The 26,163-nt window shown below is 59.6% G+C and overlaps 1 protein-coding gene across 5 annotated transcripts; it reads left to right on the top strand.

Moving 5' to 3' along the window:
* Positions 1-1,809: 1,809 nt before the first annotated feature.
* Positions 1,810-15,706, top strand: MYL10 (myosin light chain 10). 5 transcript variants are annotated; one of them, XM_058711073.1, is made up of 8 exons: positions 1,812-2,162; positions 5,804-5,892; positions 8,225-8,317; positions 8,810-8,885; positions 9,730-9,834; positions 12,885-12,963; positions 15,109-15,157; positions 15,453-15,706. In XM_058711073.1, the coding sequence occupies exons 2-8, from the start codon at positions 5,890-5,892 to the stop codon at positions 15,549-15,551; spliced, it is 504 nt and encodes a 167-aa protein (XP_058567056.1). In that variant the 5' UTR covers positions 1,812-2,162; positions 5,804-5,889; the 3' UTR covers positions 15,552-15,706. The 5 variants fall into 5 exon arrangements, with proteins under 5 accessions (XP_058567058.1, XP_058567056.1, XP_058567059.1 ...); XM_058711075.1 differs by lacking the exon at positions 8,225-8,317 and having other exon boundaries at positions 1,810-2,162; XM_058711074.1 differs by lacking the exon at positions 1,812-2,162 and having other exon boundaries at positions 4,617-5,892.
* Positions 15,707-26,163: the final 10,457 nt, after the last annotated feature.

Below are 26,163 nucleotides of genomic sequence, written 5' to 3'. Positions count from 1 at the left end.
TACCACACGGCCTCGGGCAAGCTTCCTGGTCTTCCTGGGCTCCCGTACTTTCTGTGGGACGGGCTGGATCTGAATTCCGGCTCCCCTACCTACCAGGTCTGTGACCTCAGGCCACTTCCTGAGCTCCCCTGAGCCCAGGCTGGGTGGGACAGGCAGGTGTAAAACGTGCCTGCCAAGTCTTTGGCTCATCCCGTCAAGACGCAGCGTCCGTACCGTCTCTCCTTACCGTGCTGGGCAAGCGGTGGTGACTGCTTTGACCGAGGGAGTCGGATAGAAGTGTCGCCACGCGACTTCTGAGCGTAGACCTCAAGAAGCGACAGGCTTCCACCTTATTTGCTGGGGCGTCTGTGCTGGCGTCCTGGCCACCCCGTAGAAGTCGGACGGCCATGACTTTGGGTCTTTTCAGCCCCGACACCAGACACGCGAGTGGTCAAGCCTTGGATGATTCCAGCACTAGCCGTCCAGCCACCCGCAGCCTCGGATCTTGCCAGCTGAGGTCCCAGATGCCATGGGGCAGAGGTGAGCTATCCTCACTGGGCCTTTCCTGCGTTTCTGAGCTCACGCCACTGTAATTTGGGGTGATTCTTCAGACAGCAAGAGCTAATGACCCAAATAATGGGATTTAAGTGGGGTAACAGAGGGGACGTTCTTCCCAAGGGGCCAAGCTTGGAGAAGGGGGTGAGCCTGACTGCAAACGCCAGGAGGTAGGGAGACGATGGCCGTTATCGCTGAGTGCTGGTGCCAGCTGGGTGAGCATACAGGCCTCGGCCCGGCTGGTAAACTCACAAAGCTGCCACACTGATGCTCCCCACTAAAGCCGCTTCTCTCCAGCTGAGAGCCCCTAGCCCCTCAGCCACAATTCATGTGATACATGCTGCTATCCTCCAAAAACCACCCTCCCTAAAGCACAGTACTAGGACCGAGCATAGATCTTCTGTTGTCTGTGTAAGTCAGTGGAAGGTAGCACCGTCACCTCCCTGGATTGAGGACATAGACCTCTACTAATGCAGCCCAAGGGTATTTTCACTTTTATAACAACATGTCTGAGTTGAGCTGACTGTGAGCAACGATCTCTAGGTTGCTGCTGTGCTGTCGAGTCCCCGCAACAACTCAGCACAAGCTGGTGCTCCGTCCAACCCGCCTCGCGGCTACCGTGGCCGGGGAGACGCGTCGCCATCGTTCTCTGGGCAGGTAAGGCTGCACTGAGAGCCCCGTGCTTCCGCTGCTGGACCCCTGAATTGTCGCGGCGGTGGCCTGGTCCCCAGGCCAGCCCCGTCCACATCTGAAGCCACCTGGGTCTGAGAAAGGAGATGTGAGCATGAGGGAAGGGTCTCCCGCACGCGGGCCGTAGGTCAGGAGGCCTGGATTCCGCTCCTCGCTTCTCACCATCCCCCACCTCCTTTTCACCTCCTCAGTAATGAAATCAGAGATGGGGCAGAGGGGCAGTTCCCCGCCACCCCCCACCCCCGCACCTCCGAGACTCTCCACATTTAGCTCGAGGAGGCGGGGCCCCGATACCGGGAAAGTCCGCGCTCCTTGAGGACGATCCTCCCCACTCGGAATCCAGAATAAAGCTGGCATTGAGCCAGGGGCCTCCACCACATGCTGCTGGCACGGTAGCCTGGAGCTCAAAGTGCGCCCGGACTCACTTCCGGGGGCCCCACCGCGTGCCCTTTCTGGCCCGTCCAAGGCAGCATGGCTCCCCGGGCTCCCCCATCCCTCCTCCCGAAGGACCGGGGCCAGCGCGTGGGTCAGGCCGGGGCAGCCCAGCCCCCTGGAGTTGATATTTCAGGCAGGACCCGGACTTAGAGCCGACGAGCTGTTTTCTCCCTCTTACCCCAAAGGAAATCGCCTTTTCTGCACTGTCAACTCCCTAATTACCAGATGGGACGACCGAGATTTTGAAGACAATTAGGGGGAGGTCTGTCTTTTCCCAGACGCCCGGTGTCCCCTCCACCCCAGGCCCGCCCCTGTCTGGAGCCTTCCTCTAATTTGGAGCCACTTAGAGAAGACAAGGAAACCTTTAAAGCTAAGAAGAATGTCTCCCGGAATGCCTCCTGCCTGTTTTATAGCTGTGGTGGAGCGGCCGGCAGACGCACTCACTCTGCAGAAGCACGAACGATGCATCCTGTTCAAGGGGCCTGTGGCTACGGCATCCTGCTGTAAAAATAGCTGCGGGTTGGATGGGCGAAGAGGGGAGAACGGGGCGGGATTCTCTGCCCAGCGGGCCAGGAGTCACCCTAAACCAGAAGAGGGAGCCTCCAAGCCAGGTCTGGGAACTCTCTGCCCGGTCCCGTTTGGGTCACCTCTGGACGGTTCGGCCACCACCTCTGAGCAGCCCTGGCCCCCCTCTGCTCCCCTCCCCTGCCTGACCCTGGCCCCTCACATTATACGCCTTCATATCTGGCTACCCCTGTGGGTGCCCTGGAATGTTCTACACATCCACCTGCTCTTCTCCCAGAGCGATGAGAACTCCCATTGTGTCCTCATCCTTCAAGGCCCAGTGTGATGGACCCCAGCCCACGGTGCCTCCTCTGGGGAAAGGCACTCTGTCTGGGCCCCTTCACTCCTGGAGCCACACTAGTTTTGTTTTATTTTATTTTTTTGTCCGCCTCTGTGTCTGCCCTGCTCAGCATTCAATAAGTACTCCATAAATATTTGACGAGTGAATGAATAAACTTGGCACACATTGTCTGACTCTTGCTAAAATAATTCAAACCCAGGGATCGCAAAGGATGCGTTTTTAGCCCCCGCAGAACACCAGTGTCGGGCCACGGTCGCTCGTCCGTGAGTGTTTGCCAATTTGAGTTGCCTTTGCTTGGGGAAGCGGTGAGTTCCCCATCACAGATGGTGTGCAAGCAAGGGCCCCCTGAGTCTTCAAGGGACACTCAGCATCGAGCAGGGCTCGATGGGCTCGACTGAGAGGGCCAGTGACGCCCCACATGGAAGATTATGTATGAACAACCCCTGGGAGGGGGTTTCTGAGCCCCCGCTGTGCTCTTAGGGGCCAGGTGGCCGGAGGCCAAGGAGCAATGATGGCAAGGCCCCAAGGCCAAGGGAAAGGTGGGTAGTCGGTGATCTGAAGAGTGGAGGGCAGAGAGAAGCAGTGACTCTAGTGGGAGAGGGAGGGAAACCCGGGAAGTCTTCTGGGAGGAGGTGAGAGGTGATGGAAAGTGGGGGGATGGAGGTGCGGCTGGGGAGGGAACATGGTCCACGGTCAAAGGCGGGGAGAAAGGAGACTTTGCAAAGTGGTGAAGGCCCGGTGGCGGCGGGCTGGGATGGGGGCCTGGGAGGCCGAGGACAGCCAGCTAGCCATGAAGCGTTAGAGGGCAGAATTAGGGGTGAGAAGTGACAAGGCGAGGTCACCTGGCCCACTTTGCGGCGTGAGTGACAGCTGTCACCCTGCAGGGGGAAGGCCAAGTCCAAAAGCAGCTGATGCCTTTCAAGCTCCCTTTCAGGTTTGGTGGCTCCCGGGACCGTGAGTTGCGCTCTGGAAAGCGGGGTGCTCTTCGCAGGGGGCTAAGTACTCCTCTGACTTCCCCGGGGCCGACCCGGGATTCCAGTTCTGTGGCTGCTCACTCCCAGGAGGCCCCTGGCTGGCAGCACAGACCCCTCAGCGGTCTCTCCGACCCCTCCAGAACTGGCCATCATCCCAGGGTCAGCTGGGCCAAACAGTGTGACCCAGCAACGACAATAGACGCGCCCCAGCCTCACCTGGCTGACGAGGCTGTGAGTTTTGTCAGCGCGGGGATCTGCCTTCCAAACCCTTCCCTTGATTCCAGAGACCACCTCCTTTTCATGGCACCCGGCGGCCCAGTGGCAGCTTCTAGGGGGCCAGACCGCTGGCACCACTTCTCCCCAGGGGAAACTGAGAGTCTAGGTGTTGCTGAGGGGATCGCCCAAAGACAGGGTGGAGCTCACAGCACCCCCTGCTCAGGGCACACTGCATGCCCGCCCCCTCGCCACTCCCCTGCTCGCCCCAGGGACAAACCTTCCCCAACCACCTCTCCCGCGAGTTTTCAGTCTCCACCGGATTTCTGATCAGCTCTCCCTGCTTTCGTAACATGGAGAAAGAGGCCAGGGAAGGAAAACATCAGAACTAGTTTGCTAAGCACTTGTAACCTCTGTTGTGACTTATCCACATCTCACTGCGATTCCGTCTCGCACTTCCTTCCTCCCGGCAGGCTGGGTGGGTGGCTCTCCGCTCACTCAGGACCGTCCTGAGCCCTCCGGAGCCCCTCTGCGGTCCTGGGTGGTGATCCCCAGAGGCAGGAGCTTAGGGGCATTGAGCCCTTGCATGAGGAAGCCTCCGGCCAGCAGGAAGCAGGTGGTATAAAGCCCCAGATGGCAAGTATCTCCCTGCTCAGCAAGCCCAGGGCCAGGAAGCCCCAGGGCCAGGCTCATGGACCCGGCAAGGAAAGGGGGCTCCCTGTAGCAGGTGGAGACGGTGGCCACCGGCCCCTCCACATGGACCCAGAAAGGGGCAGGCCCCTCGCCACACTTACCCAGCCCATCTCCCGCAGCAGTCTCGGCAGGACGGGGACCTGAACCCCAGGGTTCTTCACCCCAGCCTGCTGAACACCTGCGGGGCGTGTGGTTGGTCCCTGCCAGGGGACAGCATGGCAGTCCTGGCCCCAGATCAGGGTGGAGGATTTCATCAGAGGTCTCAGGGAGGTCAGGGAGGTGAGCATCGGGATGGGCAGAACCTTCCCGAAGCACCCTTCTGGAACGACTAGAAAGAGAGACTCATCCTGGCACCACCACTTATCGGCCTTGGATGAGTGACTTTACCCCGTGTGAGCCTCAGTTTCCTCACCTGGAAAATGGGGCGAGGATTCACTGGGAGGACACGTTTTAGAACATGGCCTGCCCTTCTGTGTTTTATAAATGTTAGCTACTCATCACATCCCCTCCCCCAAGGCAGGGATCAGCCGTACTGGGGCCCGGAGGCCTGGAGACCAGCTCCGGGGACAGTTAAGCTGTGCAGTGCCTGGAGACGGGTGGGCTCACTGCCTGAGCCCAGCAATGCCGGCCCTGGCAGCCGATCAGACGTGGTGGGTCCCACATGGGAGCCAACTTGGCCGGGCAGACGGGGGCTGCTGGGCTGCCCTGGACACATGGGGGCCTGCCAGGGGCAGGTGCGGACTCGGCTTGGCCCATCTCCTGGAGAATCCTTGGGCGGGGTCGGGCCTTGGTAGAGATGGGCCACATCCGGGGGCTTGTCTGGCCAGAGAGGAATGGGGATCTGATTTTCCGGTTCTTCCCCGTCTCCCCCTCTCTCCACTTTTCTTTTGTCCGTCTCTTTGCGTTTTCAGCTCCCTGGACATTGTCGACGGACGGAGGGCTGGAGCGGGTAATGGGATGACCACGAGGCAGTAGTCGTCTTGCTTGAGGGGCCTTGTGGGTCAGGCTGAGGCAGAAACCCTCTCCCCAGGCTGACGGGGGTGACACGTGCTTGCCTGCCACTTTTCGCCGGGGGTTGGTGACCCACTGAGAGGCACATAGCTCAAGGGGCTGGGCCATGTTGCAGCCCTGAGTTTCCCCAGCTGGTGCGGGGTGGCCCTGCCTTGGAAGTTCTCCTGACCTCAGATGGCCCGAGGCCAAGTCCTCCCAGCTAGTTCCTGGCCTCAACATGCTGTGTGTCCTCGGCCGAGTGCCCCTTCCCGGGCCTTTGTCCCTTGGGTGCAGAGATCCGGTTGGCCCAGTATAGGCGGAGATCCTGTGGTTTGGCCCACCCACTCCGAGTGGCCCCAGACAGGTGCCTGGCAGGGAGGCCTTCATCCTGTCCTTTGTCACCTTCCAGACTGTTGTCCGGATCTGGAGCACTATTTAAAGAGCCTTCCCTGAGAACCCCCAGTGCTGCTGCGTCGAGAGGGAGCACTCCAGACCATGGTAGGCTGGGGCTGCCCTGCCTCCTGACCCTGACCTCATTCCTCAACTCTGACCTCATCCTGTGACCTTGATTTCATTTGTGACTCTGACCTTCACCTCATGCCTGAACTCACCCTGACCTTGACCTTGCTCCTCTCACTGACATCCTTGACCTTGACCTCATGTCCCTAGTCCTGACCTTTTCTTCACCCTTGATGTTGTCCCTGCACCTGCCCCACCCTGGACGGTCCTTAACAGGTGGCCAGTCTATCCACGTAGGTCCTGATCTGGGTCTCTGCTTCCTGGACTTGGTGGGGGCTGCTGAGTTGAAGCTGCAGGGTTGGGGGATAGGAACGAGGAAGAGGAGGGCAGAGGAAGGGGGGGGCTAGGCTTAGAGGTTTCATGGCAGAAGCAAGGCTCTGCTCCCATTGACAGAGGACATGGTTCCTGGGGGGTCGGGGTTGATGTTCCAGGATAGCCTGGGTCCCATGCACACTGGCATGGGGCCTGTCCTGCTGCCCTCCCCCTGTCCCTGTCTCCAGCCCCTTGGGTGTCCCTACAGGGTCTCAACAGCACCGCTCTTTCATGTTACTGTGTCTCACACCTTCGATCTTCTTCTTGGCCTGAGAACTCGGACCCGGCTGTCAGGCCTCAGCTCAGAAGCCACCCCCTCCGGGAGGTCTGCCCTGAGTGGCCCAGGGGCCCAGGGGCTTCTCTGTGTCCTCAGTGTCTGCCTCTCCCTCTATCGCTCTCCACTGATCACCTGTCTCCCGGCTGGACTGGGGGCTCCTTGGGGACAAGACAGGGCCTGATTCAGCTCTGGGTCCCTGGGACTGGGCACAAGGCCTGGCTGGAGGTCAGCAGTTGCCTAATAAATGTCCTGATGCTCGGAAGGAGGCATTACCTTGGTTTCGTAAATGGGGACACTGAGACTCAGAGAAGGCCACTGATTTTCTCAATATCACGGGGCTGTGAGCAGCAGAGCCAGAATTAGAACTCAGGTCCGGTGACCCCCTTCTGCCCCGAGGTGTTCCGTTCAGAAGATTTTTTATTTTCTAGGGGTACATTGCAAAAGGCAATTTCCAAGACAGCTGGGCTGGCCGGGGTCCCGGCTAGGAGATCAGAAGGCAGGTCAGGGCTCTGGGGCTCAGGGTCCCGTCTCCTCTTGGGGGTTCTGGAAGAGGGCCCGGCACACAGTGGGGCGACGTTCCACAAGAGGGACATGAAAGGCTGGCTGAGGCAGGGATGGGGGAAGCCAAGGTCGAGGGCAGGTCTGAGAAGAGAAAGGGCAGAATATCCCACAGACGGAAGTGATTGTTTTTTATTAATCAGAGGGAAATGTATATGTAATTATGTGAGATGAGCTCCTCAGGGAGGTTCCTTTCTTTATGATGTCTGAAGGGATTTATAAATATTACAGAGGTTTTACAGCATCATAACGTCCTGGCTACCCTGCCAGCCCCCTTTCAAAGGATTAGTGGAGACAAAGCACCCAGTAAAAGCTAATTATAAGTCAGCCTGGGAGCCCGAGGGGGAGTGGGGGTGGGGGCGGGGTGGGGGTGGGGGGAAGGAGTGAGCTCGGGGAGACCACACAGGGGCTGGGGTGCAGGGGGATCCCACGCTCTGGGGTGGGGTAGGCAGGGGGCTTGGCACAGAGGGCGGTGCCCGCTGAGATGGAGGCGGGGGCTGGGGGTGGGGGGCTGGGGGCGGGAAGCCGCTGTCCGTGGGGACCCCGCCTTCCCCCTGCCGGGCTGTCCTTGCTTGCACCGCCAGCCAAGCCTGAGCCCTGGTGATGGCTGCTGAGGGAAAGGCCCCCTGGGGGAATCTTGGGGACCCAGAGCTTTCAGGGAACGCGTAACTGTGGGCTCTCAGGCCCCTGATATCCTGAAAGAAGCGAGTAGAGGCAGGAAGGCTGGCCGGAGACCCTCCACGTGGGTGGCCTCCTGCTCCACCTGCTGCAGAGATGGGCCCTGAGCTCTGGGCAGCCGTTTCCCGACGGCTCTGCACTCTGAGCCGGGCCCTGGGTGGGTGCAGGGGAGCCCGCAGATGGGATGGACACAGGGAGCCGTGGCCGGACGGTATCCTCTCTGCTGTCCTGCCTGGGTCTCCCCCCGCCAGCTCAGGAAGCCACTGACTGGCCCGTGGGGTGGGGAGGGGGCCCCCAGGCCTCTGGCCTCAGCGGATCCGCAAGGCTTCCTCAGGAGCCCTGTCTGTCTGCTACACCCCACAGCCGGGGGTGGCCGTGTCGTTTGGGACTGTGACACTCTGGGAGGTGGGACGAAAGGGCGGGCCGGGTGCTTGGCTGACCTCCAGAGGAAGGGTTTCTGCAAGGCCCCCCGCTGGCATCTCACAGGCACCGAGAAGGGCCCGCAAGAGAGCGGAGGGCGGAGCCAGCTCCAATGTCTTCTCCATGTTTGATCAGTCCCAGATCCAGGAGTTTAAAGAGGTTGGTCAGTACCCTCTGGGGCCACCGGGAGGGTTAATGCAATGCATGGAAAGCACCCATGGGGCCGGCAAGGCCTGGGTCGCCCTCAGTCCCTGGGGATGATGATGTCACCCTTCTTAGGGGCCACCCCGGTGCCCCTCCCCGTCTAGAGGTGTGACTTGTCTTCCTTGGGCAGCCCCCGCCCCTCCTTTGCTTGCTGTGTGACCTCGGGAGAGTCCTTCTGCTCTCTGAGCCTCAGCTTCCCTGTCTGTAAAATGGGGTTGCTGTGAGCATGAGGGGGAGGGACGGGCGTGGCGCCCAGCACGCAACGGGAGCAGAGTGGGTTAGCCGACGCTCTCTGGCTGGTGCCATCTGAGCCGGGACAGCGGCTGGCCGGAGGGGTCTGTACGGCTGTTACCCAGGCAGCATGGCCCCTGTGGGTGGGGGGCGGCTCTGGGAAGCCCGGGCTCAGGTGGGTGGGTCGCTGGCCGTTCAGTACCCACGTCTCACCAGGCCTTCACCATCATGGACCAGAACCGGGATGGCTTCATCGACAAGGAGGACCTGAGAGACACCTTTGCTGCCTTGGGTGCGTGACCAGCAGCTGTGGAGGTTCCGGGCTTGGGGCGGAACCGAGCACAGCCCTTCCGGGAGGAGTGGGCGGCTGGGGACAACAGGGGCTTGGGTGCCGTTGGGGGGCAGGGGAGGGGCAGCCAGTGCCTGGAAGGTTGGCGGGTGGGGGGGGGGGTGCTCCTTCAGGTGCGGGAATGGCCCTTCCAAAGGCCTGGTCTGGAAGGCCCAGGTGGGGTCAGGGGTCAAGAGAGCAGTGGGGGATGCTGGGGCAAGAGGCTGGACACGTCCGCAGGGCTCAAGGCTGCCCGGCTTTGGTTACCAGGGGAGGGTTTTGCACCTCTAAGGGCCCAGGGAGAGGCCTTCAGGCATGAATGGGGTGGGGGTCAGGCCGGGGGCAGAAGGCATAACCAAGTCCCGTCTGAACGAACTTGGAGCTCCTGGAGATGTGACTGTCCGCTGGGACCATGGGGAACCCGAGTCCCCCACCTCCAGTTGACCTCATCCTGGGGCCCATGAGCCCCGAGGCCCAGGTCTTCCAGCCCCTATGCACCTGGGCTCCACCTTCTTTGGGCCTCAGTTCCTTCATCTGCAAAATGGGGATAATCGCCAACTGGTTCTCCTTTCTAAGGAGGCTGAGGTGGTGGCGGGAGTGGGGGAGGCTGGGAGAGCTGACTGTGGCTGAATGTATCGCCCTTCCTGAGGTCCCTGGGCAGGTAGGCAGGGCCTGAGGACAGCTGAGCTGGGAGACCCTGTAGGACGCTCCCTGGTCCTGAGCTCTGCTCTCCTGGAACTGCCTGCAGGCAGGGGCCCCTGTGTCCCTCATTATGCTCCTGGGTGTCCCCACTCCTCCCCTCCTCCAGGCCGCATCAACGTGAAGAACGAGGAGCTGGAGGCCATGGTGAAGGAGGCCCCCGGGCCCATCAACTTCACCGTCTTCCTGACCATGTTCGGGGAGAAGCTGAAGGGTGAGTGAGGCCCCGGGTGGCCCCGGGGAGCGGCTGGGCAGCCTGGCCCTGTGTGCGGACAGCCGGGAGTGAGGTGTAGCCCCCAGATGCCAGCCCCCTGGGTGCACACACCCCGCCCCAGGGACCTCTACACCACAGAGTAGTGGTAACTGTAATAACACCCGCCTGCAGGGCTGGGGGTGGGGGGCGCCAACGGGACAGTTTTGTGAGAAAACCCTCCGCCCACCATCAGGACGGGCCCCAGCCCTGCTTCCCTACCCCCGGGCTCGCTCGTCTTACCTGCTCTGCCTCATTACCCACTGCCGATGGGAGCAGGGGCACCGGAGGGGGTTCTGGAAGTTCCTGTGGCTGACCCCGGGGCTGGACAGGTCACTCACACAGCTTGCAGGGAAAGGATCAAGGGGCTGAGGGGTGTCACCACCCCTGCCCCAGGTGTCCCAGCATCAAAGTGGCGGGGGAGAGAACCTAACCACGGCTCCCAGCTCTTACCACCACACCCTGGGGTCAGGGCAACTCTGTCCCTTTCTCTCTGGGCCGCGGCGAGGTACCTTCCACCCCTCAGTAATGTCTTCCTGGGCTGGAAGATTCTAGGGTCAGAAGGAATGGCCAGTCTGGGCTGTGGCTGCTCTGGGAGGTGAGCCTTGTCACCCCCCACCCTCAGGCTGCCTGATGCCCTCCCACTGACCCCCAGGGTGACCCCGGGCAAGGCTCGTCTGCTTTGCACCTCAGTTTTTTTGTCTGTCAAATGGGGTTGTGTTCGTTTCCTGAGGCCACTCTAGTTAATAACCACAAGCTGGAGGCTCGCAAAAGCAGCAACGTGTTCTCTCAGTTGTGGAGTCTGGAAGCCCGACATCTGGCAAGAGGCTTTAGGGGAGATCCTACCTCTGTGGCCACACTGCTCCTTCCTCTTCTGTCTGTCCGTCTCCCCCTGCCTTGAGCTCAGCAGGACACTTGTCACTGGATTTAGGGCCCACCAGCCCAGGGTGATTAGCCCAGGGTGATTTCCCATCTCAACATTTCCTTACATCTGCAAAGGCCCTTTTTCCAAGTAAGGTGACATTTCCAGGTTCCGGAGACGAGGACATGGGCGTATGTTCTGGGGGCCACCATCAACCCCACTGCAGGGGTGGACCCCCAGCAGCATCACAGATTGCGTCTGGCAAGAAATCATAATACCCTCATGGGCCTCTACACATGCTGTCCTCACTGTCCTGCCTGATCCTGGAGCTGGAAGGCCAACAATTGACCTATGACCTAACAGCCCCACCCTCCCACGGGTAGCGACGAGGAGACCGAGGGCCAGACATGGAGCCTGGGCCTGGCCCTCCTCCGGGACGGGAAGCCGTTAGGGGTTATTGCTGGAACTGGGCCCCAGGGGCTGGGCCCAGGGTCCGCTCTTGGGAAAGACACGCGTGACCCCGGCCGGTGATTCTGCAGGGAGGCCTGAAGTTCATGTCGTGCACTGCTGAGCTAACAGTTATGACCCAGGGCCAGGCGGGGCCAGGAGACTGCAGCTTTTTCTCATTTTTTGCGGGCGTGGCAGGACAGGGGTTCCATCTGAGCCTGTCACGTGAAGTTGGCTGAGCCTGCACGCTTGGCCAGTGGTGGGGACAGGAGCCGGGGGCTAGGACAGGCACCGCCTCATCCTCTAATTGGGGCGCGGACACTTGGTCCCAACGGCCACTGCACCCCATCTGGTGAGGTTCGCAGTCCGCGGGGCAGAGAGTCTCTGGGAGGAGAGACGGGATTATCAGGCTGTGGTCACTGTCCGGCCACTGGGCCTGAGCCCCGGGTAGCTGGTCCTCAGGAAAGTGGGCCGGAGCCACCTGCCCCTACTGCCAGGGCTCTTCAAAAACCCTGGGAGGCCGAGAGCTCCCACCAGCCCCCCCCATAATCCCTCGGGCACCCCTTCTCTGCTTTCGCGGCCAGGCTGTGAGGGCCTGGGGCTCTGCCCCGGCTGGACCCTGGGCTGAGCCTCTGGGCTGGGCACACGGGCTCCCCGCTGCCCTCCCCAGAGGAAGCCCACTGCCGCGCCCTCCATGAGCCCCCAGGCCAGCACTCGGTCGCTCGGCCAGCCTCAGAGGCACCGAATGACCCGGACAGCCAGACTCCTGTCCTAGCAAGGCTCCAGTCCGCCGGGCAGGAGCCCAGAGCAGCACAACAAGCAAGGGCTCTGGAGTCCAAAGACCTGGCTTCTAACCCTCCCTCCCCTCATTAGTGGGGGCCTCAGGCAAGCACAGAGCCCCCCTCTGCCTCAGTTTCCTCTTTGACAAACTGAGGACATCAATACCTACCCCACGGGGTGTCCTGGGGGTTCCATGAGATAAAATGGCACGGAGCACTCAGAGGTGTCTGTGACCGTGATCAATCCGTGTTTGACAAGATCTGTACCGTTGACGGCCCGTCTCTGTCAACTGATCCTGGGAGGCGGGCAGCAACCACCGTCCTTGCCTCCATTTCACTGGTGACGTAGCTGGGCCTCGAAGAAAGAAGGGGACGTCCCTGGGCTGCGGTGAGCAGGGTGGCAGTGTGGCAGAGGGCAAGGCGCTCAGGCAAGGGTCACCAGGTCACCTGCCGTCATCCAGAAGCCGTGAGGCCTTGGGCCAGACCCTGAGTCTCTCTGGGCCTCAGTTTCCCCATCTGCACAACCGGGGCCTGGGCGTTCAACCCTGTTGTGGAAGTCGACACACTTCTGATGCCAAACCCGCGCTGCGGGGGTGGTCAAGCGGGGGCTGCTCTGGCTGTGCCCCTCCCCCACCTCACTAATCACGACCTCTGAGCTTCAGTTCCTCCATCTCCAAAATCAGGCCAGTCGTCAGGAGGGGGAGGCATGAACCAAGTGCTCAGCTGGGGTGTCCACGCACCGCGGGACAGCCCTTCCTGTTGCTTCCACTCCTTGTTTCTCAGGAGTCTCCCTTCTCTTGCTTCCACTGGGTCTGGCCCCCGCTCTGGAGGGGAGGAAGCCCCTCCACCCCCAGCCCCCGCCCAGCCCTGGCCTGGCCTGGCCTCGTCACCCTAGCTCTCTCCCTGCCTGTGTGTCCTGCTTCCAGGTACGGACCCAGAGGAGACCATTCTCCACGCCTTCAAGGTGTTTGACACCGAAGGGAAAGGTTTCGTCAAGGCCGATTTGTAAGTCCCCTCTGTCCTCCGTTCTGGGTTTTCTGTCCCCAGAGGCTCAGGTGATAAGTGAGCTGGAGTGAAGTCAGGCTGGATGGCGGCTCAGTGTCCTCCCGACCCGATGCTCAGGCACCGTGCGACCGGGAGCCAGGAGGGCGCCGCCCTACCCGGCTGAGCCGTCACTCGATGTGCCCCTTCCCCTCTCTGGGCCTCAGTGTCCCCACTTCTGTGTGGAACTGTACCGGGAGTATGGAGTCACCAGGGGTGGGTTTCCCAGTGGCGAGAGGGAGTGGCGGTAGAGGGGGGCCTTGAAGGGCAACTATGGGTTGCCTAGGCTGGGGAAGGGAACATTCTAGATGCAGGAACACGGCGGTGAAAGGCCAGGGCTTGGCATTGCGAGTTTGGCCAGGGGGTGGCTGGACTCCGGGTCCACCCTGGGGGCGTGGGAGAGCCTGAGGTGGAGTCAGATGGGGCGAGATGACCCCCAGCCTGGTGGAGGAAGGACGGGGTTACGGTCATCGCGAGGGTGGGGACAGAGGGGAGCCGATGGGTCGTTGAAACACCAGAGGCCAGTGCCAATAGGATCCAGGGTTCTGGGGAGAGGTATGGGGGAGGGGACACGGGAAGGGACCAGCTCAGCTGGGGATGCGCAGCGTGAGTGGCTGAGGGCAGCTGTCTGGCGGGCCACTGGGCTGGCATTGTAGAGGTGGGGGCTCGGACGCCTGCTATCCTCAGCCCAGCGAGAGCACTGAGCAGAGAGCTAAGGGCTGGGGGCAAGGGTGGCAAGCCCAGGGATTAGGACACGGAACTGTCCCTGGGCGGTCCCTTCAGAGCCTCCAAGGTCTCTCCAGGCCTGTGGGTAACCCGGACACAGGCAAGTTTCCTCCCCAGGCACGGGCTTTCTGAAGGATTACTGTGATGCTTGAGGCCTTGAATTTGAGGCTAGATTTGCTGCCTGCTAGAATCATCACATAACAGGGGTGGGGGTGGGGGGCTGGGCAGTGGTGAAACAGGGAGGGTCTGTCTACTCTCACACCTTCTCACCGACCCCCAGCCCCCAAAGTGGTGAGTCACATGCTCGCCAGGGGTAGACAAAGGGATGTTCGGGGTTCCTGCAGGCTGGGACCCTCTCCTTCACCCCTCCTCCAGGGGTCCACGGTTCCCACACCCATCTTGGGGGCCCCCAGGGGGCACTGAGGGCGACCCCCGCGGTGGTCGGGATCCACCAGTGCGGGGCCAGGAACACCTTAGGGACCCAGTTTGGGAACTGAAGGCCCCACCCCCCGGGGTATCGGACCCGGAGGACGTGGCTGCCCGCCAGGCAGGCCACAGCAGAGGCTCTGCCAGCGACGGAGTCTGTGAACAGTCCCCAGCTCGGAGAGCTGGAAACTGTGACTGTCCCACAGTAACGTAAATAATGGAAAATGTGCGTCGGCCTTTAGCGGGCTTGCCATGCTGGCGCCATGGGACGCTTGGCGCTCGGGCCTGGGGTCCCTCCCCCGCCCCGCCGTGTCCCCTGAGGGCCCATCTAGTCCTGTCCTGCCCCATCTCCTGCTGCTCCTCCGGGCCCCGCGCACAGCTGCTCCCCAGGACCACCCAGGGACACGGGCCCCACCCGCCACCACAAATCCTTACCCTTCCCGAGCCTCGGTTTCCCTCGGTGATGGGGGACCGCTGCGTCTCACTTCCAGGGCCAGGAGGAGCAAACGAGACCCGGGCAGGACACGGGCTCAGCCCGACCCCTGGCTGAGCGCGAGCAGCTTGTACTCTCAAAAGCCCGGTTGTAGACGTCAGCCAGAGGCACCAGCTGAACTAGTGGTCCGTCTAGAACCGAGAAAGAGGGGCTCCCCTCCGTGACCTGGAGGTTGATTATTACTGCATGATGGGACATCAGAGTGGGCCCTAAGGTCATGTCAGGGCCCCAAGTTCACTTCTTTTGGTCCCCGCCTGATGTGTGGAGGAGAGTGTGTGTTACCAAGGAGGAAACTGAGGCCAAGAGGCGAGGGGTCCACCCCAGGCGACACAGACATCTGGTTGGTGCCTCCTGGGGCAGGGCTCCTCCCCACAGCCTGCCTGCCCTCACGACCCCCGGAATCTGCGCGGGCACGCCCGGGGTGGCCCTTCCCCTGAACGTGGCCCTTCCGCTTCTTTGAGCAGCATCAAAGAGAAACTCATGACCCAGGCGGACCGGTTCAGTGAGGAGGAGGTAAGTGCGGGCTTTTCAGGGCTCCGCCCGGGGCTGCTGATCTTTCTGGAAGGTGCGGGCCGGCCCGGGCCCATCTCAGCAGCCCCTCCTCTGGAGATCGCTCTTCCTCAGATGCTGAGGTGTTGACCCCCTTGGATGAGAGCAAGGATGGGTGGGGGCGGCCGTGGGACCCCGGCCTCTGGGCCCTCCATCCCTGCCTCCAACAACAGAGAGGGGAACAATGTTGTGCCCCACGGCCTCGGGTGACCCCCTGCTCCCGACCTTCATCCGGGCCGACTCCCTGCTCCTCCCCCAGGTCAAGCAGATGTTCGCGGCTTTCCCTCCAGACGTGTGTGGCAACCTGGACTACAGGAGCCTGTGCTACATCATCACCCACGGCGAAGAGAAGGACTAGGGGTCCAAGGGCCCCCCCCCACCTTCGGAGGCGGCAAACACCGGCGGTGTTTCGGGGGTGGCCACTGGGGAGGCCCCGCAGCCAATGTGTGTAAAGAAAAGGCTCCCCTCGCCCGGTGGGCTGGGGGCAAAGCAAGAATAAATCGTGCAAGCAAGGCCTGAGTTTTTGTGATTAATGCCCCGGTGGGGGAGAAAGCGAAACATTCCCGCGTTGTTGGTTTTTCCAAAATTTTCACTTCCCCAGCTTTGCTCAAATGTTCCTGATGAGCTGGTGTTTAGAGCTAATTGACAGTTTTAACGGTCCCCAGCTGGGCCACAGGACATTGCCTTCATTTATGGAGATTTGGTTGGGCACCTAGGGCGGGCCAGACCCCGTGCCAGTCCGGGGGACACAGCAGAGGAGCAAGCCCTGTCCCTGAGCCAGAAGGCCACGCAGTGAGGAAGATAAGAATCGGGGTGGAGACACGGGGAGAGGAGTCGGAGCAGCCCAGAGGGGACCCGGCAGCTAGGAGCTGGGCTGAGGCCAAGAAGGTGGAGACGAGGGGGTGGATGCAAGGGACACGTAAGGAGTAGGCGAGGACTCCTTGAGCAGGATGCACCGAGCACCAACCATAAAATAAAAGCTCATCAAATGGACTTCTTCAAAGTTAAAAACTTCCACTCAGCAAAGACACCTTGAAGAGTGTGAAAAGACAAAGCCCAGTTCTGGGAATAGATTTTGACAAAGATCTCGTATCCCGAATATACTTTTCAAAAATCCGGGGCACCTGGCGGCTCAGTCAGTGAAGAGTCCAACTTCGGCTCGGGTCACGAACTCAGTTTGTGGGTTCGAGCCCCACGTTGGGCTCTGTGCTGACAGTTCAGAGCCTGGAGCCTGCTTCAGATTCTGTGTCTCCCTCTCTCTCTCTGCCCCTCCCCGACTTGTGCTCTCTTTCTCTCTGTTTCAAAAATAAATAAACCTTAAAATAAATAAATGGTAAGATGTGCACACATTGGAACACCACACAGCTGTAAGACTAAGCTGACACGCGCCGTAACAAGGTGACTCTGATCTATGACATTGTGCGGAAGAAGACACACAAAAGGGGCACCTGGCTGGCTCAGTCGGAGGAGTGTGCAACTCTTGCTCTTGGAGTTGTGAGTTCGAGCCCCACGTTGGGTGTAGAGATTATTTAAAGTCTTTAAAAAAGAACAAGACACACACACCAAGAGAGTATACTTCCTTCTTTAACTTATTTTAATGAGAATATGTTTAAAAATAACCTCTTATTGAGATATATAATTCACATACCATAAAATCCACCGTTTTTAAAGTGTATCCTTCAGTGGCTGTTAGTACACTCCCAGGGTCATGCAACCATCACCACTGTCTGTATCTAGAACATTACCATTGCCCCCAGAGAGAAAGTCGTTGGCAATCATTCCCCATCCGTTCTGTGCCAAGTTATGCTGGCAACCACCCATGTATTTTCTTTATGGATTTGCCTACTCTAGACATTTCACGTAAATGGAGTCATACGATATATGGCCTTTTGTGTCTGGCTTCTTAGCGTAATGTTTCTGTGGCTCATCTGTGTTGCGGTATTTCATTCCTCTTTATAGCTGAATAACATTCCGTCGCATGGCTAGACCACACTGTGTTCCTCCGTTCATCTCCGGATGGGCATGAGGGATGTTCCCACTTTGGGGGCTCTTATGAATAACAGTGCTGTGAACATTCACGGGAAGTTTTTGCGTGAGCGTGTTTTTGATTCTCTTGGGCAAACACCTAAGAGTAGGATCGATGGGTCGCATGGACGCGGAACTTTTCCAGGAACTGCTAAGCACCTTTTCAAAGTGACTGCACCATTTTACATTCCCACCGGTAACGTTTCGGGGTTCTACTTTCTTCACATCCTCACCAGCACTGTTATTTTCTGCGGGTTTTTCAAAATGGTTTTAATTTTTATTGTTTTAAAGTAAGCTCTATACCCATGTGGAGCTTGAACGCCCAACCCAAGATTAAGAGTTGCATGGTCTACCAGCTGAGCCAACCAGATGCCCTATTGTTGTTATTCTTTATAATTTCTTTTTTTTTAATGTTTATTCATTTTTTTGAGAGAGAGAGACAGGGTGTGAGCAGGGGAGGGGCAGAGAGAGAGGGAGACACAGAATCCGAGCAAGCTCCAGGCTGACAAACCATGAGATCATGACTGAGCCGAATTAGGATGCTCAACCGACTGAGCCACCCAGGCACCCCCTATAGACTCTTTAGATATATGATTTGCAAAAATTTTCTCCAATTCTGTGTGTTGTCTTTTCCTTTTCTTGACAGTGTTATTTTATGCCTATTCTTTCCTTTAAAAGTTTGATAGTTTCAGCTTTCACATTTAGGACACTGAGACATCTTGAAGGTTTTACTATTGTTGTTGTATATGGTGTGAGGTAGGGGTCCAGCTTCATTCTTTGTCTGTGTAAATCCAGTTCTTCCAGCACCATTTGTTGGCGAGACTATGTTCCTCCATTGAATGATTTTGGCATCTTTGTCAAAGATGAACTGACCACAGAGTTGTATATGTTTATATGTGGACTCTAATCTCCAACTCGTTGACCTGGATGTCTAAGAGCACATACCTTTTGATTCCACATCTGTGGAGTTCAAAATCAGGTGAAAATAATTTACGGAGGTAGAAGGCAGAATAATGGTTATTTCTGGGGTGAGGAAGGGCCATGAGAGAAACCTGTGGGAGATGAAAATGCTCTATGTCTTGATCCGGATGGCAGGTACTCAGGTATAGACATGAAAGATGATTGAATTGAATGGTATCATTAAGATTCATGCAGTTAAGGCACTTTACTGTATTTATGTCATATCCCAACAGGAAGGAAGGGAGCAACAAAAGGAAAAGGAAGGAAAAGAAGGAAAAGGAAAGGGAGCAACAAAAGGAAAAGGAAGGAAAAGGAAAAGGAAAGAAAGAAAGAAAGAAAGAAAGAAAGAAAGAAAGAAAGAGAGAAGGAAGGAGGGAAAGAGAAAAGACAGCTTGGTTAGGAAATAGGTGGAGATGATGGGCATCAGGGGTGGGGGGGGATCCATGGGGACAAGGCTTTGCTGACTGATGGCCTCATGCCCTGGGCAAAGTGCCTCTGGGGAGAGAGGCTGAGCTCAGTCTGGGGCCATTGAATGTGAGTGGCGAGGCTCTGGAGGCAGCTGGATGCTACACTACGGCTCTGGGAGGCAGTGGCCCACGTGTGGTGCAGAGCCAGGACCTGGGCTAGCCTGTGAACGGTCAGGCAGCAGTGGGATAAGAATAAGCCATGGAGTAACCCTGAGCCCTCAGAGCAGGAGGAGGACCAGGCAGAGACCAGGCTGGGAGGTGAGACCTGAGGTAGAACATCAGGTGGGGAACCGGTCGCGACGTCGCATCCAAAGCGCTCGGCCCAAGGCTAAGGTCTGCACGTGTTCTTAGGCGGCTCAGCCCCGGGAGTGCAGGGCAGGAAAGGGGGGCACAGAGCTTGTCCGAGGTCAGTGGTGGAGCCCAGGGAGCCAGCCTCTCAGCCTGTACCAGTAAGAGTTGCCCCACACTCCCACCCAATGCCACGGGATGTGGGGGTGGGAGCAGAGTTTGGGGTCACAACAAGGAGGTCCCTTTCCTTGTCCCTCACCTTCTTAAGCTCCTTGATGCCCCTGGGGGAGGTGGGGAGAGAGGTGTGCCCGTCAGTCTTGAGCTCCGCGGCTCGGGCCGCAAGGGCAAGTTCTGCAAACAGGGCCCTGGTGGGGCGGGGCGGGCGGGGGGTGGGGGTGGGGGGTCTCAGGGCTCTCCAGCCCCCTGGGCCGCAGGGTAGAAGAGGAGCGATATTCCAGAAAAGCTCTCCCTCCACCCAGGCTTCGTTCCTTCTGCTCTCTAAGAGTCTGGCTTTCCTGGAAATCAGGGACTCAGCTGCTGAGGAACTTGTCAGACCTGTTTGTGCCCTGAGGAACCAGGCCAGAGCCAAGCTGGAAGGAACAGGAGCCATGGGCACCTGCTGGCCCGCCTGACAGCTCCAGGCTGCCCGGCTCCGTAAGGACAGAGGGGCGGCCAGCCAGGATGGCAAAGGAGCCCCGTGCAGCTCGGGAGAGGAGCCTGGAGGCTGTTCCTTCGCTCGTCCGTTCCTGCGTCCTTCCGACGTGCATCCACTTACACGCCCCTCTTCGAGGGCCCAGAGATGACCAGTAACACCAATAACACCACCTCTGTCTTCGAAGGTCTCTGGAGCCACGGGCGTGGGCGTGAGCTGGCTCCAGCGGCCTTGAGAAAAGAAGGCAGGAGCCGCGTGGTGGGCCAGCTGGGAGTCTGCTGAAGGTTTCAACGCGCTGGACTCTGCCTTTCTTGATGTCTCCACAGCGTGGCTTGTTCATGGCCTCTCTCCTTCCACTGTGGTTCATTGACGGTCTTGGCTGCCCCTGACCCGAGCCCACAACCAGAGTCCTTCAGTCTGACTCTCCCTCCAGTTCTCGCGGGACACTTGGGTTGGCCCTGTACGATCCCCAGATGGGCCCCACTGGGTCGTCCTGTGCTCCAGGAAGCTGGGGAGGCCTACGGAGCTGCCCTTCCAGGGCTGGGGGTTGAGCTTCCTGAAAGCCAGAGAGACGTTGGGAGGAACATGTATGTGGACGGAGTCATCGTGCCTCCTGAGTCATATCTGGGATGGTCCTTTAAAGGTACAAGAACTCCTTGTGGCCTCCCTGACCTCCCCCTGCACAGAGGACAGTAATCCTCTTGGCTCTGGGCTCCAGCTGCACAAGTTCGTTTGGTTCCTTGGGTGCCCTCCATTCCCTCCTGCCGCAGGGCCTTTGCATATGCTGTTCCTCCTACTTGGAAAACTCTCCCGCCTGGTACTACCCTCTCCTTTGCCCACTTACCCCTCTCAGCTTTCTGTTCTCAGCTCCGCATCACGTCCCCAGTTTCTGCTACCTGGAATGGGTCACAGCGCCTCCAGGGCATCTCCCTGGCCCCACGCACTTTTGCTGGGGATACGGAAGTGCGCTTTCCTTCCCCCTAGGGCTTCAAGCCCGGGGCCAGGTTGGATTCTGTCTCTCGCTGTACCCTTAGCACTCTGCGCAGGGCCTGGCACACAGTAGACTCTTGGGAAACATTTAACCAACTCCAGGAGGCCTAGAGAGCTGACCTGAACTGCATGGGGCCTCTGGAGGTAGCTTCTGTGGCCACTGCCGCGGGCTCTGGGCCTCCGAGAAAACACTGTGGGCCACAGGCTGTGGCCACGGCCTGCAACCCGTGCAGAGCCATCCCCAGAGCTCCACAGGGCGTGCCCTGTCTGTCTGGGCCTCAGTCTCCCCACAAACAGAACGGGACCCAATGGCTCCTAGAGTCTCAGGGCTCTCCAGCCCCCTGGGCCACAGTAAACCCTGAGGCGGTGGTCATCCCTGGGCCTGCCTGGCTGGGCCGCACCGAGGGTGACCTGTGTCGAGAGCTGGCCAGACTGGATCTCCTGGAATTCTTGGTGGCCCCAGCCCGAGCCTGGTAGGTGACAGGCAGCAAGCCCAGGCACAGCCGTGGCAGGCCTTCGTGTCCCCAGGGAGCTGGGCGCAGGGCTCTGGCCCTGCCCTGGCCCCGTCGGCTCCCTCGGCCAGCTGGGTCTCATTGAGGGTAATTAGCCCAACGAGCCGCCTGGGTCTTGGCATTTGATTTTCCACTGCGATCCGTCAGCCGGGGCCTTCGGACAGTGGCCCCCGTATAAATCACGAGGGGGTCGCTGTTAAGAGAAACGGCAAATTCCTTCCACCCGTGCGGCTGGCTAAATTGACTCGGAGAGCAGATTCCCTCCTGGCGCTCGCTCAAGAATGGCCAAGTCCTTTGAAGGTCTTCCCAGGACGGACCCCAGGGGCTTGGAGCCGGCTGGGCGGGAACGTCCCAGGGAGCCTCTGCTGACCGCGGGAGGGCGGGGCCCCTCTGGGGGCCCGGTGGCTGCTGGAGGGACCCTGCCGGGCTCTGCCGGTGCTGGCTGTCTCTGTGGCAACCCTGGGGGTGACTCTATACCTTTTTCGCAGCCAGGAAGTGGTGGGGGTGGGGATGGGGGGAGCCCACTGCGTCCTGGGCCGGGGACACCAGCCCCTCGGAGCAACGAAACGTCTTGGTAGAATTTCAGGCCTCAGGGCTGGCGAAGGCAGGCGGTGAGGTTCTGAGGGGACACCCCCGTAGCCACGGGGTCTGTTTGGTGGGAAATTCTACCCCGTTCCCGCTGTGAGCTGAGCCCTGGTCTGGGCCAAGATTTCAGTCTGGCTGAGGGTTAGTCTGGGCCTCTGGGGACCCCTCAGTGTCTGTGTCTGTGTATCTCACACATAAGGCCTTCAGGTCTCAGCTGACCAAGGTGAAGAACAGTCTCGCAAAGGCGGAAGGTAGCAGCTGACCTTGCCTGGCTCCAAAACCCGGACGCCTGAGTTTGTGTCCGATTCACCAGGTGGGCGACCCTTGGGAAGTCACTAGCCTCGCCGTGACTCAGTTTCCCTATTTGGAAAATGAAGATCATGACAGTGCTAACCTCACAGGAGGGCTCCTGGCTTCATGCAGGCCGGGCTTAGGGATCCAGTGGTCGACAGACGGCTATCGTCCCGGCCCCCACTGAGCCCACACCCAGGGCCTGGCAGACACCAAGGCCAATAACGACGTCATGATACAAGGACTCAAGGTGGTCTAGGGGTGGATGGGCAAGGGGCAGGGGGGGAGGCAGCAGGCACCGCCCCCCCATCCCCCGCCACCATGCAGGCCACAGTAAGGTCGTGTCCTAGGAGTAGGGACACTTCCATGTTAGTGGGAACGACATGGGCACAAGTGCAACTTAATAACCCAGGGTGCCAAGTGCAAAGTCAGGAGAGGCCCGTGGAACGGCGAAAGCACAGAAGTGGGGCCCAATCCAGCCTGGAAGGCTTCCTGGAGGAGGAGATGACCTGAAGAGTGGGCAGGAGAAATGCAAAGAGGGTGGTGGCAGGCCTCCAGGTGGGAGATGAAAAACGGGAGTCTTCCTCCAGAGAAGCCCACGCCTGACTGCATCAAGCAGAGAGGCTCGGGTTGATATTGGCGGGTCTCTGACAGGGAGCGGACTGCAGGCCAAGAGTGTTCCTTCAGCCGCAGCCGCCAAGCTAGAATTGAACAACGTGGTTCTGTTCACCCTCTGTATTTTTATGGTCATCTCCTGCTTAGGGCACTTCTCACTTTTGGTAGTGGGGGTTTGGTTTTGTTTTGTTTTGTTTTGTTTTAGAAAAGCTTTGTTCAAAAGAAATGTATGTATGTACACAGAACACAGTATAGACCGTATCGAAGGGCAAAAATCATAAACGTGGTGTGGGAATCGCTGAGGTTTGGTAAGAGGCGAATTCAAGAGACTGTGGAGAGACTATTCTCAAAGCGAATGTTCCGGAACTCTCTGGAACACGAGTTCTAGAACCCCTAGGCTGAAAGCATTAGCTTTCAGTCTTGACTCCAAATCCCCTTGAACAAAGAGGCTCCATCTGAGACCCCAAACCAGTAGGGTGGGGCCGAGGGAGTGTGGCTGCTTGCTGACAGACAGACAGACGGACAGGCTCTCAGCCACATGAGAGCGTATTGCCAGGCACGCACATGAGCTCAGAGTTCATTGTCTTGAAGCCAAACCCCCTGGGTGATTCAGGCGCCAGCTCAGTCCCACTGATGCGGCCTCCTGGGGCACTTTGCATCTGTCGCTCTCCTAAAGGCCGCCCAGAGTGGCACCCAGTTCCCTCACTCCGCCTGCCCCCCGCCCCCGCCCCAGCCTCTCCCAGCCTGTGGCGCTCGCGGCTTGTGGCCTTGCCTGGTGCCTGCTTGGTGAGGGTGGAGGGAATGGGACGCCAAGGCTTCATTCTTCGTTCACTTGGGACCATCGCGGGCCACACGGCAGGGATGGGACTGGCCGGCTTACAGAGACCCAGTCACCCCTCAGGACAGAAAGATAAGGGTCCCTAAAGCGCCTAGCCTGCGGCCTGGTATGCCGTGTGGGTGTCCCTCCCCTCCCACACCTGTAGCCTGGCCTGGAGTGTGGTTGTGGCCCAACCAGAGCGGCAGAGCCCACGGCAGGCTGAGCTGGAAGGACCCTCCAGGGTCACTGAGGTGCAAAGTGCTCCGTGAGCGGAAGAGGAAGCTGAGACCCGGCTCCACACCTTGCACACTCATCCCCCTTCCATTTGCCCCACACCCCTGCACGTATTCAGGATCACATTCCTGTCCAAGAGGCTTTATTGAGGTGATAGGTGCTGTTGCATTGTGTCAGTGGGGCCAGGAAGGGGGACAACACGTTAGCGTGACATCCCTTGGGGGCGCTGATAAGGGGCTGTGAGGTGGGATTTCAGGCCTGTCGCAGGTCTCAGGGGGACGTGGGGCTCCTTAGCAGGGAGCTCCTTAGCTCCTTCCCTCGCTGGGCCCCAGATCTTTCTGTGCCAAGAGGACGCTGGACTGGGAGGGGGGTGCGGGGGGGTGGGGCGTGGGCGTGGGCGTGGGCCCGGCGACGGGGCTGGGAGGGACAGGCCAGCCTGGAGCCACCCTAATCTGGGGCTTAGCTCTGACTTCAAAGCTGGCGGCTTCAGCTTTGTTGAAATGTCCAGCCATAGTGGGGGCCGAAGGGGGATGCCTGGTTCCCATCAAGCTCCAGAGAGTAACCGTGGCCTCTTGGGGCCCATGAGGGTGGGGTGGGTGTCATGAAGGCAGGGCTGGGGATCTCAGTGGGTGCATCTGGGGTGGAGGAACCCCAACACTTAAGGCTAAACCCTTGGGCCAGTGGCTTAATCTCTCTGGGTGCTCGTTTGCCTCATCAGAGAAACAGCGTGAGTGGTACCTCCCTCCCAGGGCAGCACCTTGAGTCAGGTATGGTCCCGGGGGTGGGAGGACCCCAGTCTGTGCGAGACCTGATGGGCCAGCACACGCTCTTGGCGCGAAGGTGGCCCTTGTGGCCCCACAGCGCCATCTATTGACGGCTGAGCAGCCGTGCCCAGTTCTAGCTTCCTCAAGGCCCCGGCATCTTCCGGGCAACCTGGGGCGCAAGGTTAAAAGTGTAACTTGTCTACCCAAAGCTGGGTGCCTCCGTGTCCTCTTCGACGGCTTGGAGCAGGGTCAGAGATGAAGCTGGGAAGGGATACCCAGCGCCCGCAACAGCGAGCTCTTCGTTGCTCTCACGTACCAGTGATGTCCTTGCTCCAGGCGGGTGGCCCCTGAAGGTTCCTGTGTGCCCGGAGATGGCTGGCACCCCAGCTGCTGCCGCTGCCGCTGCTCTGTGTCTCTGCAGCACCAGAAAGTTCTGCGACTGGGAAGGGGCTCGGTGTTCAGGGGGAAGCGACCTTTGTCCTGGTTCCCGAGTCCAGGAAAGTAAACTGAGGCTGCCTGAGCCCCGAGACTCAGGTAGAGGGAGGAGCGGCTGTGGAGAGGCCTCGCCCTGACCCTTCTACCCGCTTGGGACCCCGCTTGGGGGGGGGGGCCTCCCAGGACAACGGCAGGGGTGAGAGGAAACGCCTACCGCCGCCTGTCGTGTGATCTGCTCTGTGATCCCTGATTTCCTGGTCTGCAAATGGGGTTCCTTTGTCCCTCCAGCCGCTTCCGGCTCTCACCTCCCTCACGGTGCCCCGTCAGAGTGTTGGATTAGCCAGGGATACGGTTCTTGGCCTCCAAACACCTCCACCGGAGAGGGCCTTGTCTATGCGGTCTCGCCCTCCAGTGAGAGCAGCCAGCTGCCCAGCTGCCATGGTGGGGGATGGAAGGGCGGAGGAGGGGGCCACCAGGCTCAGGTTCCGAGGACAATCATCCGGATCCAGCCTGCCCTTTTTCCATGCGGGCCTCCCGCTCAGTGCAGTGCCCGTCCCAGAAATGCCCTCATCAGCTCTGTAATTACCGGTTCTCCTTCCTTCCCCGCCCCCAAGCTTCGTGAAGTTTTTGTCTGCAGACAGGAGCCTGTTGTAAAAAGCTGGAGGCCCGGGCCGGCTTGAGCACATCCAACTAAAATGGAAAGGGAAGCAGGCACTCCAGAAACCCGACGTCCAGCCTGGGAGACTTTGGGATGGGACCACAGATCCAGCTGGGCCTGGAGTAGCCCCGGCTGGGGGCTGAGGACCCTTACCGGACCACCAGCCACGGGGGGCACTCCTCGTCGGGGGCTGTCTGTACACAAACCTGCCAGCGATGGGGTGCACTCCCCATCCCCAAGAGCTGAGGGGCCTGGGCCACCTGCCGTGTAGCCTTGGACGGTCCGCAGCACTAGGACCTCCGCTCTGAGGTCCAGGCCCGTCACCACCTGGGAGGAGGCAGAAGCCCATTTTACAGATGAGGAATCCAAAGCCCAGAGAAGGACAGCGGCTTGCCTTTGGACACGTAGGAAGGAAGGGGCAGAGTGGATCCCAGAATCCAGGACTGAGGACTCTGGGTGCGGGGCTCCCCCCACTGCCTGCCTGGGGGTCCAGCCCCTGACTCGGGTCTGCTCCCCGGGGACTGGGTGTGGAGGACACGGGCTCCCAAAGAGTGCTCAAGGTTGGGGCTGCGGCCGGGGCTCGTAGCATCTAGAAAAGTCCGTGGCATGGGCTGTGCAGTCCTGGGGGGCCCGGAGGACCCCCGAGGAGCAGCTCTCGCTGCTGGGGAAGGAGGGAG

The sequence above is a fragment of the Neofelis nebulosa genome, chromosome 18, assembly GCF_028018385.1.
Source record: "Neofelis nebulosa isolate mNeoNeb1 chromosome 18, mNeoNeb1.pri, whole genome shotgun sequence".
Classification (NCBI taxonomy): Eukaryota; Metazoa; Chordata; class Mammalia; order Carnivora; family Felidae; genus Neofelis; species Neofelis nebulosa.
Note: the sequence above shows the minus strand (reverse complement) of the source record. Positions and strands in the feature narration are given on the sequence as shown.

Coding starts and splice junctions, on each gene's coding strand:
- MYL10 (XM_058711072.1), top strand. CDS start 6,054: ATGTCCCTAGTCCTGACCTTTTCTTCACCCTTGATGTTGTCCCTGCAC. Junction 9,835..12,884: donor GTTCGGGGAGAAGCTGAAGG/GTGAGTGAGGCC, acceptor TCCTGCTTCCAG/GTACGGACCCAGAGGAGACC. Junction 12,964..15,108: donor GGTTTCGTCAAGGCCGATTT/GTAAGTCCCCTC, acceptor TTCTTTGAGCAG/CATCAAAGAGAAACTCATGA.